At 42.6% G+C, this 15,708-nt stretch overlaps 2 protein-coding genes across 5 annotated transcripts in view; both read right to left on the bottom strand.

Moving 5' to 3' along the window:
• Nucleotides 1-2,067, bottom strand: part of LOC124038014 (AP-1 complex subunit mu-2-like) — a 38,624-nt gene extending 36,557 nt beyond the window's left edge. The window contains exon 1 of the mRNA XM_046353370.1: nucleotides 1,156-2,067. Coding sequence (XP_046209326.1) covers nucleotides 1,156-1,197 — 42 coding nt within the window. The 5' untranslated portion in view covers nucleotides 1,198-2,067. The remainder of the gene's footprint in view (nucleotides 1-1,155) is intronic.
• Nucleotides 2,068-2,433: 366 nt separating this feature from the next.
• On the bottom strand, nucleotides 2,434-15,206 carry LOC124038013 (type III endosome membrane protein TEMP-like). 4 transcript variants are annotated; one of them, XM_046353366.1, is made up of 5 exons: nucleotides 14,930-15,144; nucleotides 14,421-14,479; nucleotides 8,665-8,788; nucleotides 4,057-4,555; nucleotides 2,434-3,887 (listed from the first exon to the last, which is right to left on the bottom strand). In XM_046353366.1, exons 3-5 carry the CDS (start codon nucleotides 8,773-8,775, stop codon nucleotides 3,472-3,474), a joined length of 1,026 nt encoding a protein of 341 aa, XP_046209322.1. In that variant the 5' UTR covers nucleotides 8,776-8,788; nucleotides 14,421-14,479; nucleotides 14,930-15,144; the 3' UTR covers nucleotides 2,434-3,471. The 4 variants fall into 4 exon arrangements, with proteins under 4 accessions (XP_046209322.1, XP_046209321.1, XP_046209323.1 ...); XM_046353365.1 differs by lacking the exon at nucleotides 14,421-14,479 and having other exon boundaries at nucleotides 14,930-15,206; XM_046353367.1 differs by lacking the exon at nucleotides 14,421-14,479 and having other exon boundaries at nucleotides 14,954-15,144.
• Nucleotides 15,207-15,708: the final 502 nt, after the last annotated feature.

Below are 15,708 nucleotides of genomic sequence, written 5' to 3'. Positions count from 1 at the left end.
AAAAATGCAGTTAAAACATCACACACAATGTGTATATATATACCTTCTATAACAGGAGCAGGTCAACCCTGCTGGAGGTCTGCTGGGTGTGCAGGGTTCTGTTTCAGCCCAGCAATAACACGCCCGATTCAACTTGTCAAACCTACTGTAATGAGTTGATAATCAAGTGGACTATTGCTGGTCTGGAACTGACATCTGGTCACCCTGTAAAGAGCAGGGGTCAGTGGAGCAAGGTTGGCTACCTCTGGGATATCATTATTTTGGTTGTTCACCTTTACCTTTACTCAATTATCTATTGTTGTTTAGACTGTAAAGAACTAGTGTCAATGTTGATTAATCACAAGTCACAATCCTGCAATAAATAGGGGGAGGAGTGATAACATTAGCACGTATGTGCTGGCTGTTTAAACTAACTGCACATCTTTATCAGTAGCATCCTATCCTGCCTTGAATGGAAGAGTTTATTTAGTTCTTCTCCCACACCATCCATCCACGGTGAGCCTGTCCTGCACACTGCTACTCCCTCGATTAAAAAAAAAAACAAGTTTTGTCATCTGTGCTGTCCACGCCTATGCTGTGAGTCTCCTATCCTCCTCGATTGTTCAAGTCACCAGCCTCCAATGGCGTTGAACCATCATAACGATATTGAAATAATCTACCTAGCATTGATTAAGGTTAAAAACCGGGTCTGTGCCACCCCATTTAAAATGCTCTGGACACGCCACTGCCTACACCTGCTGAGAATGTGTATAAGTGATTGAGAAATAACTTATCAAGAAATTTGTTTTATTTGATGTAGGTGTAGGGTTCAGAGAGTGCTGAGGTAGATTGCTATTTCTCTGCCGACAAAAAAAAACTACGGAAAATTGAGCCGATCACGAAGTTAAATAGCTGTGCTGTGAATGTAATGACATTGACTTATTCAGAAATAAACAACGACATTTAGTTGTAAGTAATCAAAGATAATAAACAGGTGTGTAATTTTACTATAGCCTGCCCTACCGCTATCTTTCATATTTTTATTTATTTTTATTTATAGTTTTACGCACGGATTACTGCGCTACACTGGCAGGTGCAGCCTGTGCTCAGCGCTGTTGATCTCGATGCCTTAACAATAAACTTCTCCGCCACGTAAACTGTCAAATCTCAACTCACCTTGCCTTTAAGATCCAGAATAAATATAGCAGACGCCGACATCCTGATAAACGAATAACGGACAATATACTGATGTTTTGACGTTCAATATCCCTTACAACATTTTATCCAGTGAACCTCCTATCGCTCTGTCTCTGTTGTCTAAACCACGCCACGGCTCTTTTCCGGGTAGTATTTCGTCGTCAAAACTGTCGAGCAGCTTTCAACCCAACAGAGCATGCAAAACCAACCCACGGTGTGGACAGTCAGTCTGTGCGCGAGTCGCTACATCAATGAATGGGTTTATATACCACGGTATCGATTATCTTCTGCTCTACTGAGGTTATGCATAAACTACTACCAGGAGTGTTTGTCTTATTGTACTATATAAAACATTGTTATACCTTATTATAGATCGATGCATACCTGTGTTTCAAAATAATTTGATGGCTTTTTCTACAGAAGTGTGCTATTGAACTTAAAAACGTTTATTTGATCTACAAATGTATGAAAGTGGAGTGCAAGCACACCCCCAAAAAAAAAAAATTATGCCGGAACTCAAAAAAGCAAACTCAAAACAAATTGATTGATTATTTGATCCACTTTCTATAATAATTTTCAAATATATTTGTATTTCAAGTCCGTACAAAATCAACCCTATTTGGAATTCCAATGAAAGACACACATCCACAGGTACCCTATTGCAAAGCTACACTGAGTTGGCTCTGCTCTGAGAGAGATTGCTATTGTCAGTTTTGTATTCATCTGTGACTGTTTTTTCCCTCCCAAGATGATGGAGATAGACATCGTCATGTCTTTGGCTATGCCGGAAAAAGTGATATGACATGCTTATAAACTTTAAACTATAAACTATAAACTTATTTCTCCATAATTAATATTACCTGATTGAGCTAATCAGTCATTAACTAGAGAGTCGGGGCACCAAAAAATATATTTATAGAGCTGTTATCTTCCGAATAAACTTAAAGACCTAGTAATATTTTACATCAATACCAGTCAATATTAATCGTCATCTTAATTCAGTCTCATCTGAAAGTTGTAAATTCTTGGTTATCTGCACGAACCCTGGCTAACAAGTTGAATCAGCAATACAAAATTGGGTTTAATTATATATTTACTCAATACCTAACCAATCACACAGAATTACACATACACATAATTAAATCATAACTGGATTACAAATTACGTCATAAAGGAAAACGTTCCTAGCGGGCAGAACAGATATGACAGCTTGTTACACAAAATAAAAGGGTCTGGGTTTGAGTGAAAGAGCGGGAAGACTGAGGAACAAAGGGCGAAGCTGTGCTATCGTAAATACAGTACCTTATGCATTCTAAATTACCGCCCATTTGGAAAAGGAAAATGCAATAAATATTTACTCTGAGCTGCGCTTCGGTAGGTTGGTCCGTTGAAGAATGTTTCTGCTGGTAAAGTGGATACGTTGTAGTAACGTTGTTGTGTGGTAGATGGAATACTCTGTCTGTTCCTTCCTAACATGAATTTGCAGCTGCTGTTGCTAACTCAATGGCTAGGAGGTATCACTTCTGTAGTGAATAAGAGTTCAAAGTTCATACCATTCGCAACCAAAGCTCATGCTGATGTTGGCTTCGTTCTGTAGTTATTATCTGAACCATTCTGACATCAGACCGCCGTCCTCACATCCTCGGAACAGGAGGTTATATTGTCATCAAGGCTTTATATAGGAAGGGAGAGGAGGGCTTGTTTGATAAGTTTTATAGCCCACGTCCCTTCACAGGGGCGGGCCACTGATTGAGCAGAGCCCTACCTTATGAAAACCCAAATCTCACATTTTAGAAGCTAAAATCACATTTCATCCCATCACAAATAATTTCATATTCAAACATCTATATTGAACAACAATTCCATGTGAATCCGATAACTCTGATGTGTAGACTTTCCACTGTAGAGTTTATGTAATCTTATCATTGATGAGAATGTCTCAGATGACAACCGAACTGACATCATATTCATTAAGTACCACCGCATATGTTCCATTGGTCAGATTACCAGAATATAGTTCATTTCCCCCCACCTTCTGATTTTCCCAGAATCTCTGTTAACCAAGGGTTTTGCAAATGTAACATCAGTAGGGTAGAGAGAGGAAAATGGGGGGAAGAGGTATTTATGACTGTCATAAACCTACCCCCAGGCCAACGTCATGACAACATGCATATATTTGACATCAGCATTGGCCCTAATCAGTGTCCAAATTGGCTACAGTGACCTCTCTCTCTCTGTATGTATGTCTGTCTGTCTTTCTTTCTAATTTCTCTCTCCCCTCCCATTCCACCTCTTCTAGCCAATGGAAAATACCATGTCATCCTCCTCCTCCTCCTCCTGCAGTTCCAGTGCCCTCTTAGCCCTCTCCCTCTCGCTGGCTTGTATGTAGTTATCCTCTATGAAGCCATCATCATCATCCTCCTCATCCTCCATGTACATCTCTCCCTGGGGGACAGCAGCAGGGTGGGGGCTCCGTGCCTGTCCCCCATGGTTGTGCATAGAGAAGCCTACCTCCAGGCTGTTGGGGTCACACTGGCTGGCTGTGTCCCCCTCGATCAGCCGGGTGTGACGGTAACTGGCCAGGTAGCGGCGGACCAGCTGGCATTTGGCCAGGACAGCGATGAGGAGGGAGAGGGAGATGGCTGACACCAGTACTGCTACCAGGTACTGCCAGCTTTTGGAGAAACGGCTCTGACCACCATCCTCACTGCCTGTTGGGAGAAGGGAATAGCTTTTACTGCTCAAATCATTATTCTGATGTTCACTGCCAAAACAGCAAAGACCACGTGAGTAAGAGTGACAACAGATAATTGATACTAAGTACATAGAAATGAATTGATATAATGAAGCAGATGTACGTTATATAACTGAGATCCATACCATTAGTTGTAGTCATTGAGTTAGCTGGAGTTGGGCTGGGATGTTCAATGACCTCTAACAGTTTCCTATGGAATGGTCTTCTAATTTCTGTTGACGTATCATCAGAGCCATGGTCAAGCTCTTGGTTCCCATTGAGATCCAGGAAGGATATAGTTTGAGCAGAGACAGACAGGGGGGCTTGCAGTATGTTGTGCCCCAGAAACAGCTTCCCTAACCTGGGTAAACCCTGCAGAGCTCCAGCCTCCATGGAGGTCAGTTGGCAACCACTGAGGTCTAGTATCTGCAGGAAGGGCAGGCTGCAGAAGTGGCCTTTCTCCAGCAGAGGGAGGTAGTTTCCTGAGAGATTTAGGTTAACCAGCTGATCCAACCTCTGTAGTTGTCTGAGGTGTTGAGGGTTAGTAAGGTTCAGGTGGTTCTGAGAGAGGTCCAGTGTGGTTGCATTGTTCCATATCTCTGTTGGAATATGGGCCAGTTTCCTCCAACTGCAGTTAAATGATGCCTTGTGGAAGAGATGGACAAGATTGGTCAAGCCAACCCTTCCAATTTTGTGGTTGCCATTGTGCAAGAATCAAGAAGAGTTTTGAAAAGAATAAATCAACTTCAGGATTTTCTCCCTAAAACCATTGTATGGGTGAATTGAAAGGCAATTATTAAAATGTTGATGTTAAAATGCATGAGGAAGGTCATTCCACCAATTCAGTACCTTTTGAGAAGTGTAAATTGGTAACCTAATTATAACATTCTGTCATAAAGAGCACATGTTCAATGTCAAAAAACCAGTTTTCCCATCTCAAGAGGTGAAATTTTAAAAGAAATGGCTTTAAAAAGTGTCTATTAAGTGCCTTTGTAGGACGTCATCGTAAATAAGAATATGTTCTTAACTGAATCACCTAGTTAAATAAAGGTCAAATACATCAAATTTAAAAAAGAGCCAAATAAACAGGGTTCACCGTAACAGGGTTCACCGTAACAGGGTTCACCTTAACAGGGTTCACCTTAACAGGGTTCACCGTAACAGGGTTCACCGTAACAGGGTTCACCGTAACAGGGTTCACCGTAACAGGGTTCACCTTAACAGGGTTCACCGTAACAGGGTTCACCGTAACAGGGTTCACCTTAACAGGGTTCACCGTAACAGGGTTCACCGTAACAGGGTTCACCTTAACAGGGTTCACCGTAACAGGGTTCACCGTAACAGCGTTCACCTTAACAGGGTTCACCGTAACAGGGTTCACCTTAACAGGGTTCACCGTAACAGGGTTCACCGTAACAGGGTTCACCTTAACAGGGTTCACTGTAACAGGGTTCACCGTAACAGGGTTCACCTTAACAGGGTTCACCGTAACAGGGTTCACCGTAACAGGGTTCACAGTAACAGGGTTCACGGTAACAGGGTTCACCGTAACAGGGTTCACCTTAACAGGGTTGACGATTCCTTCTTAAATCAGCCATAAATCCCCTTGTTAGAGGGGGAATGGAAGCTTCTTGTGTGAAACAGGGAATTAAAAAAAAGGTGTACAATTATTATTATTTTTAAACATATCTAGCCTGTCTACCTATGGGTACCAGGGTTGATGTGTTATTCTAGCCTGTCTACCTATGGGTACCAGGGTTGATGTGTTATTCTAGCCTGTCTACCTATGGGTACCAGGGTTGATGTGTTATTCTAGCCTGTCTACCTATGGGTACCAGGGTTGATGTGTTATTCTAGCCTGTCTATCTATGGGTACCAGGGTTGACGTGTTATTCTAGCCTGTCTATCTATGGGTAACAGGGTTGATGTGTTATTCTAGCCTGTCTACCTATGGGTAACAGGGTTGATGTGTTATTCTAGCCTGTCTACCTATGGGTACCAGGGTGGACGTGCTATGCTTGATCCACTCCGTTTTCCACCACAAAACACCAGAAAATGGCCAAAAAGAGTAGAACCAGCTCATTTGCTTTTACTCTATGATTTGACTATTAGATGTTCAATGTTTCTTTAGAAATAAATATTTAGAAAGGAATAGTTTCACCATATTAACCGTGTTACTTTCTGTCCAAAAATGTCCAAAAATGATGCAGAAAAATTAATCCATGCTTTTGTCACTTCTAGGTTAGACTACTGCAATGCTCTATTTTCCGGCTACCCGGATAAAGCACTAAATAAACTTCAGTTAGTGCTAAATACGGCTGCTAGAATCCTGACTAGAACCAAAAAATTTGATCATATTACTCCAGTGCTAGCCTCTCTACACTGGCTTCCTGTCAAAGCAAGGGCTGATTTCAAGGTTTTACTGCTAACCTACAAAGCATTACATGGGCTTGCTCCTACCTACCTCTCTGATTTGGTCCTGCCGTACATACCTACACGTACGCTACGGTCACAAGACGCAGGCCTCCTAATTGTCCCTAGAATTTCTAAGCAAACAGCTGGAGGCAGGGCTTTCTCCTATATAGCTCCATTTTTATGGAACGGTCTGCCTACCCATGTCAGAGACGCAAACTCGGTCTCAACCTTTAAGTCTTTACTGAAGACTCATCTCTTCAGTGGGTCATATGATTGAGTGTAGTCTGGCCCAGGAGTGGGAAGGTGAACGGAAAGGCTCTGGAGCAACGAACCGCCCTTGCTGTCTCTGCCTGGCCGGTTCCCCTTTTCCACTGGGATTCTCTGCCTCTAACCCTGTTACGGGGCTGAGTCACTGGCTTGCTGGGGCTCTCTCGTGCCGTCCCTGGGGGGGTGCGTCACCTGGGTGGGTTGATTCACTGTTGTGGTCGGCCTGTCTGGGTTTCCTCCCCCCCTTGGGTTGTACCGTGTCGGAGATCTTTGTGGGCTATACTCGGCCTTGTCTCAGGATGGTAAGTTGGTGGTTGAAGATTTCCCTCTAGTGGTGTGGGGGCTGTGCTTTGGCAAAGTGGGTGGGGTTATATCCTTCCTGTTTGGCCCTGTCCGGGGTGTCCTCAGATGGGGCCACAGTGTCTCCTGACCCCTCCTGTCTCAGCCTCCAGTATTTATGCTGCAGTAGTTTATGTGTCGGGGGCTAGGGTCAGTTTGTTTATCTGGAGTACTTCTCCTGTCCTATTCGGTGTCCTGTGTGAATCTAAGTGTGCGTTCTCTAATTCTCTCCTTCTCTCTTTCTTTCTCTCTCTCGGAGGACCTGAGCCCTAGGACCATGCCCCAGGACTACCTGACATGATGACTCCTTGCTGTCCCCAGTCCACCTGGCCATGCTGCTGCTCCAGTTTCAACTGGCCTGGGCCCTAGGACCATGTCCCAGGACTACCTGACATGAGGACTCCTTGCTGTCCCCAGTCCACCTGGCCATGCTCCTGCTCCAGTTTCAACTGTTCTGCCTTACTATTATTCAACCATGCTGGTCATTTATGAACATTTGAACATCTTGGCCACGTTCTGTTATAATCTCCACCCGGCACAGCCAGAAGAGGACTGGCCACCCCACATATGCTCTCTCTAATTCTCTCTTTCTTTCTCTCTCTCGGAGGACCTGAGCCCTAGGACCGTGCCCCAGGACTACCTGACATGATGGCTCCTTGCTGTCCCCAGTCCACCTGACTGTGCTGCTGCTCCAGTTTCAACTGTTCTGCCTTATTATTATTTGACCATGCTGGTCATTTATGAACATTTGAACATCTTGGTCATGTTCTGTTATAATCTCTACCCGGCACAGCCAGAAGAGGACTGGCCACCCCACATAGCCCGGTTCCTCTCTAGGTTTCTTCCTAGGTTTTGGCCTTTCTAGGGAGTTTTTCCTAGCCACCGTGCTTTTACACCTGCATTGTTTGCTGTTTGGGGTTTTAGGCTGGGTTTCTGTACAGCACTTTGAGATATCAGCTGATGTACGAAGGGCTATATAAATAAATTTGATTTGATTTGATTAAAACAAGAGGTCAGTGCACATAACAGGGTTGACCATAAAACGAGGGACAGACGTAAATTAATCACCAATCACATGAAGTAAATCATCTTCAGACATGACTTTGTCAAAACAGCAAAATCACTAAGGCTCTACAATGATAGTGAAACGTGGAGAAATGTTAGGATTAAGGGGGTTGAAATCTTCCTAGAGGTGACACAGGGGGACATGTCAAAATGCAGTATTTTTGCACTTTAGCAAGCCTTTATTCACATAAAATAAATCTGATTTATTGAATTGTCCATGTGGTATATATTAAAGGGCACTTTATTTAATAAAACAGGCTTATAAAATTCAATATTTAGTGCACAATGTCTACTGAAAAAAATCAAAGGCCCTCATTTTGTGGAATGAACCAGGAGTCTTTGCAACTGTCTAGTGCTAATGACTAAATATTGAATGTAATCACTTTAAAACAGAAGGATAAAGAAAACCATCTAATATTTAACAGATCAATTTGTGAAAAACAAATAGATTTGCTGACAGAAGCACAATCTTGACATATCCTTCTAATGTCGATATCCTATAACGAAGAAGACGCGACTCCCAGAGGTAACACTAGTTTACTGTATGATCAACAACAGGAGAAGTGTAGCACAAACAGGAAATTCTCCATTGTGTCATGTGACAGCTCAGAACTGAACAAAGGGAAGAACATGGGGAGAAGGACAAAGCTCTTGTGTGTCTTTCTTACCGTGCCAGTATTGACAGTACACGGGCCAACAATGTGACCGTGAAGTGTGTTCCAACTAACTGTTCCCCAGAAACACAAAACCACACACAGACCGGGGCCCCAGGACCCCATGGTTCCCTACTTCCTGTAGAAATGACAAATAGAGAAACACAAAACATATTAATCAGACTGAAAAGTAAGTCAGAACTAGAATTGGACTGTATTTGTGTAGCAATTATAACCTGACTTACGGGGCATATAGGGCCTATGGCCTAACTGAAATATACCTGACCAGGAAAAACTACTAGCCCTAAAAAACACCAGAATTGGGTTGAAAAACATAAACAGTTTTTGACATGTTCAATCAAAGCTGCAACCAGTGACCTCTGTGCTCTTCTGTAAATGAATATGTTAAATGTACATTTGTTTGCATGTGATGTTGATTCATGCTGTCATAAATGACTTATTGCACTCTGAAGATGTCTATTGGCATGTTCTCACAAAGACAACAGTCCGTCCACACCAGCTAGTGTTCCCACCAGTTTAGTGTTGTACATTTTCTATGAAGATGTGTGTACACACTTTCTATGCACTAAAAAGTTGATTTGAAGCGTTTAGTTATAGAATGAAGAGCTTTTCACACACAATAGCAATAGCTTTTGTTCTGCAGAGTGCTCTTACGTAGTTCTTCTTAGAACCATTTGTATCTTCCTCTCTCTTTATTTTTTTTCACCCTGCCTCTTCTGTTTTCAGAGTCCTCTTGGCACCGTGGTGATTTTTCACAGAGGGGCCAGGCTGGCTGGTCGGTCTGCCATTGGGCCTCTTCCCCTCTCCTTCTCCTGCTATTCAGCTCAGCATTGTTGGCTGTAAACACCCGAGTGGGGCTCTTTTTATCTCTTCCTGTCCTCACACAGCCAAGGCACAAAAACAACACGCCAGGCCTGGGAGCTATGGAAAGCCTAGGAGCCCACAAGGGGCTTTGTTTTATAATAGTAGGGTGTGTGTATGTGTGTGTGCATACAACTAGCGTGTGTGCATGCTTGTCTGTGTGTCTGCATCTGCATTAGCGTTTGTGACTGCATGAGTGTGCACTGTATGTTTAAGAGTAGGCTTTGAGGGCTTCCCGGGTGGCGCAGTGGTCTAAGGCGCTGCATCGCAGTGCTAGCTGTGCCACCAGAGACTCTGGGTTTGAGCACAGGCTCTGACGCAGCCGGCCGCGACCGAGAGGTCCATGGGGCGACACACAATTGGCCCAGCGTTGTCCGGGTTAGGGAGGGTTTGGCCGGCAGGGATATCCCTGTCTCATCGCGCACTAGCGACTCCTGTGGTGGGCCGGGCGCTGACCAGGTCGCCAGGTGTACAGTGTTTCCTCTGACACATTGGTGCGGCTGGCTTCCGGGTTGGATTTGCATTGTGTCAAGAAGCAGTGCTGCTAGGTTGGGTTGTGTTTCAGAGGACGCATGGCTCTCGACCTTCGCCTCTCCTGAGTCCATACGGGAGTTGCAGCGATGAGACAAGACTGTAACTACTACCAATTGGATACCACGAAAATTGGGGAGAAAAAAGGGGTAAAAATAAATAAATATATTTAAAAAGAGTAGGCTTTGAAAGGAGTGCCAAAGAGCTCTTTGACCACCACACTACCCTCTCTCTCACACACTCCCATCCCTGCAGCCCAGTGCCACCTCTTGCTGTTCTGTAATGGGTTGCCTAGGTCCTGTCCTTCTCTTCCCTCTCCTCTCTGGGTACAGAAGTCACACACAAAGCCATCCTGCATCTGATCTCCTGGTGCCACTGAGCAAGTCATCCTTCCACCTTCCTCCACCTCCTCAGTCCTTATTCATGGTGCCAGATATATATTTGTGTTATTTGTTTTGCGTGATGAACTAAGTGATGCCATTGTTTGTCAAGAATGAAGGACATGGTTTGATCATACAGTGATTGGAAAAACAGCTGGCAAAGAGAGAGGGAGGTTGTTTATGAGGAAGATGTTTTAGGCATGCAATAGGGTGGTATTCTTAACAATAGTTATTCTTTACTTTGAAGGAGTTTCACATCTACGACTGCAACTAGGTGAATTCTACTGTTTGTCCTAAACAAAGAAAGTGGTAATGGATACAATCCTTTCTAACATTTACTTAAAGGCCTACACACTCTGCAATGTCATCAATAGAGCCAAGCTACTAGTGCAAACAAAAGCACCATGAAACGGATATATTTAGCTTTAGAGGTTAGTCAGATAGCAGAGTAATACATTTGATGGACTAATAGCTCTTACCAGTGTTGTGTTCAAGACCACCTAAAGCGAGACTGATTCAAGACCAAGACTAGAGGGGGACAAGGGGTCTGAGACCGAGTCAAGCCCGAGACCATAAAAATGAAAGTCCAATTCAAGACCATGATTGTACATTTTGTCAAATCACCACCATCGTCCAAAATGTCCAGTATTTCTGTGCTCATATTTCAGACCAATTTCAGAGAAGGGCTAAGGATTTATAAAAGAATGATTATAATGTAACTATAATGATAACTATATTACTATTTTCAATGATGTTCTAATTTAATTGCTTCAGTGGAATGGAAAGGGTTAACACTGAAGAGAAAAAAAAGATCCAATCAGGATTTTTCTTTGCTGGTCTCTGGGGAGATAAATCTAGCTAGTTTAGTCAGCCATTTGCTAGGCCATCAGAACCTAGATAAAGGCATCTGCTATTCAACTGTATTAGGGCACAAAATAAAATGGGCGTGCCAGTGGAAACAACCAATCACATTTTGACTTAATGAGTGGGACCGTTTTTACTCAAATTTATGGAAACATCTGCCTTCTTGAAAGCCAACAGGTCACTGTGCAACAGCTTGCAGTAGTTTTCCCACGGTCTAGCTAGCTAGCTTTTGTTGTCGGCTAGTTTGCAGTGGCTGCTGCAGGTGTTATCAAAGAGGATGTTGTTGCTAATTTGTTAGCTTCTCCCTTTCAAGAATAACTTTCATCAAGAAGTTACGTTTCAAATAATCATCTGCTGAGTAGAAATGTGTTTTTTTTGTTGCAGCTCTCTTGCTGTTGTCTCTTTTAAAATAACTCGTGTGTGAAACATTGTTCCATTTAAAGTGGAACTGACAGCATTTTAACAACATGACATCTTATTCAAATCTGTTCATACACACATCAAGGAAGATTTTTTTTTTTAATCTGACAAGCGACTACTTAGATACAGTATGGTCATTTTCATAAATTCTTAGTATGTTTTGGAATTATGTATACCAAGGCATAGTGGCTGTGCATTTGGAGAAGTAATAGAAACTGCAGTAAATAAAACGGAATAAAAACATCTGTCTTGTCCAGGACCGGAGTCTACACAGACCGGTGCGTTTATAGCCAATCAGAGCTACAGTGGACCTTCATACAAACAAGCCATTTGCCACACGGGCCTGCAATCATTCACTTTCAACTGGACTGTGTGTTCATAGGCATGACTTTAGATCATTAGAACGCATTCGCCAAAAGCCACAAAATACACCTGAATGGATTTCTGCAAATGTATGTATTGATCAAACAACAATGAACAGGTAGTCTCTCTCTCCCTCAGTTATGCACATCAACAAGATCAAACAACTAATGCCAGCCAGAGCAAGATGAGCTAAAATCTAATGAAGAAACATTAGACAAACCCTCATAAGTTTTAAGCTAGTTGGCCGTCAGAATTGCTCTGATAAATGATGGGGGAATTGTAGCATCCTTGTGTATGAAAAACTGAAAAACGATATGAGGGGGAAAAAATCAGTCACTCACCCACTTATCCTCCTAGCAGATAGCTCGCTATCTAGCTAACTTTAGGCTCCGTGTTTTTAGCTAGCTACATAAATAGATACACTAGCCTATTAGCCAAATTATGACTGACTTGTGATCATTGCCCTTGCTATTTTGATTGAATTGACATTCCCAGCGTTAGTTACATTTCAGTCATTGAAACTGAAACAGTGCATCCTGAATGGAGGCAGAAAACACTGTACCGGGCCAGCTGTGATTTACAACCTGAAGGCAATATGTTTTTGACTACCAAGAAATGTATTAGTGAATTATAATAATCATGCATTGAAATGCATGCATCTGTTCTGCCAACAATGCCTTGGTGTACTTCTTGGAACGTTGAAAAAAAAACTATTTTTAAAACCTCTTATAAAGTTGGTTTTGAAGCATACTGGGAATTTTATATTTTTTTACTGATATTATGATTGTCTGTTTCATATCTGTTAAAGCGCTGTCAGTTACACTTTAAACTTTAGGTCACTGATTGCTTTGTGTGCTAAACATGAAATATTTTTTTGCAATGGGAAGTAATAGTTGTACATTTCGATTGGGAAATGCTTAATGGTTTTTGTTTACTTATGATAGGGACCTACTGGCTTATTAATGTCAGAGTTTATGGACGGCTGATCCTTTACCATCACGCTGTGTGTGACTGCTGTCTTTCCATTGGCCCTATGCAGTGGTGTAGTGGTGCCTGGAGAAGTCGGTATGCTCTAATTTAACTAGAAAGTTCCCAATGAAAAACCCTGTCTGAAAAATCGTGTTTTCCTGTTTGTTTTTGTGAGTTTTTCTATGGATTTTTTCATCCCCCCCTCCCCATTTTTTTAATTAAAAAAATAAATACACATTTGATGGTCTAAATCCACAACAATGCTTCAACCACATTCATCTGATTGGGTGGGCCTGTAAGGGCCTGGCTCCCCAGTGGGTGGGCCTGTAAGGGCCTGGCTCCCCAGTGGGTGGGCCTGTAAGGGCCTGGCTCCCCAGTGGGTGGGCCTGTAAGGGCCTGGCTCCCCAGTGGGTGGGCCTGTAAGGACCTGGCTCCCCAGTGGGTGGGCCTGTAAGGGCCTGGCTCCCCAGTGGGTGGGCCTGTAAGGGCCTGGCTCCCCAGTGGGTGGGCCTGTAAGGGCCTGGCTCCCCAGTGGGTGGGCCTCTGTCCACCCAGGCCCATTCATGCCTATGCCCCTGATGCAAACAGCACATCATGACAATTGCACATCACAAATAGCCAACACTTCGGACTAAACTTTTGCAATACCTGGTTTGCATACCCATCGTTGCCTTAGTTTGTATTTGCTGGTAGATATCATACGTGGAAACGTCTTTCCTACCCTACCGGCTAGCGATTTTGCGTGCTGCTCCATGCTAAAAACCAATTGAGAGACTTTTTTTCTTCTTAACTCATGCTGCCTGCAGATGATATTCCGTTGAAACTAGGCTGTGTGTTTGGCGTGTGAATATATCTCACGTGCTTTGCGATTGTGTAGGGAACTTTGCATGATTTCTCTATCGTACTAAAAGTCGTATACCTCCACTACCCTACTTTGAAATGGATTAAGAACTGAACAAAAGAGAGCATACTGTTTACACCTGCGTATACCCTCCACTACACCACTGGGACTTTGTGTTTTACGAAAAGTGCACTCTCCTACATGAGTAAACTGGTATTACTGTTGCTGTCCTTTCGGACTCACGAACCTGTCACACACTGAAGGCGAATATGTTTGGCACTGCGCAAACATGTCTATAATAGATATAAAGACTGTTAAGATATTGATGTTTCATATTTGGCCTGTCGAAGCGGTTTTATGCGCTGACTGAATGGAAGATGATAATTAGGAGTTTTTTTTTTACTCCGCTGGTCTCGGGAATAAATGACGAATCCTCACTGACCGAGTACACCGAGACAAGACGAAGACGCTCAATATGTAGTCTCGAGGACGGGATCGAGTACTACAACACTGCTTCTTACCTTTTTTTGCGCTCTACTTCTCCATTGTAATGTAACTGGACCTCACCACAACATCCTGCCTGAATGAACAATGGTTTACATTATTATCAACACCCTGGCTGAGAAGTCAGCGGCTGTCAAAGGTTTAGCCTTATTCTGTGTGCATGACTGACTGGTAGAGCAGCATTGGCTTGCAGTATGATATCTTCCTCAGAAATGGACCCATGTATTTATTTCTCTCTCTCGCGAATCTACTTTCATTTGAATATATATTGCCATATCCATCCAAATGTAATTAGTGATATACAGAATACTAGTTGAGATTGTTCAAAAGGTTCTTTCCATTTGGTTATTATACTAGTAAGTTTTCATAGTAGTATATAGCAAGATACTGTAATGAGTGTATTCACTACAATATCAACAGGTGGACCAGGGAAGTCATATGACCTCAGTGTTGACAAATGTAAACAAGGTAACACAGCCCAAAAGGGAAAGGTTTTGAGAAAGTCCACTTTTTAGAAGTGTCCTACCTGGTCAGCCTGGTCAATATGTACCTGAAACTCAGGTGCGGATATGACCCTCTTCCTTATAGCTCACATTGAAGCAGCATTGTCACTGAACATTTGTTTTCACCTGTGCTATAAAATGGAGGCTGAAAGGGGTGCGTTCACCTCAATCATGTTGCGAAGGACAAGTCAATGAGTAACTTTGTAACTACATAGGTGCACTCGCCTCCTACTTTCACTAGACCTGGCCTCAGTCAATATTGCCATGCAGTAAAGGAAGGCGGTTGCTTTGAAATGACATGCTTTGTCCTGCATGTCCGACTGTTTACACACAATAGCAGTCTGTTCTACAGATAACACTTTCCAGTCATCTGAGTTCACAGCTGAGAATCCATGTTATTTACACATCAATACAAATTCATATTTACACATTACATAGGTCTACTTATCAAAACATGGTCTATCCACAGTCGGGGTATGATATAGCACAGACAATACTGTACATTTAAAACCAGTTATTAAATGTAACCCCAAAATAAATGATTTATCACGAGAGGCTCGTAGAAAATAACTAGTAATTGAGCAAACTCCAAGAAAGGTTCAAATCTAAACTTTCTGGTAAATTCAATTTTTACATATTGTATTAAAAAGTTTGGAATTCCTGAGGTGTAGTCCCTTTTGAGGACACAAGCTCAAATATTTTATATTGTATTTCCTATTCAATAAAACTGTATGGATAAGGCTTGAAATGCTTACATGCTTTCTAAATAAAGCATAATCAAATTCTAAAACCACTAACTATA

The sequence above is a fragment of the Oncorhynchus gorbuscha genome, linkage group LG06, assembly GCF_021184085.1.
Source record: "Oncorhynchus gorbuscha isolate QuinsamMale2020 ecotype Even-year linkage group LG06, OgorEven_v1.0, whole genome shotgun sequence".
Taxonomy (NCBI): Eukaryota; Metazoa; Chordata; class Actinopteri; order Salmoniformes; family Salmonidae; genus Oncorhynchus; species Oncorhynchus gorbuscha.
This window is presented reverse-complemented; position numbering and strand designations above follow the sequence as displayed.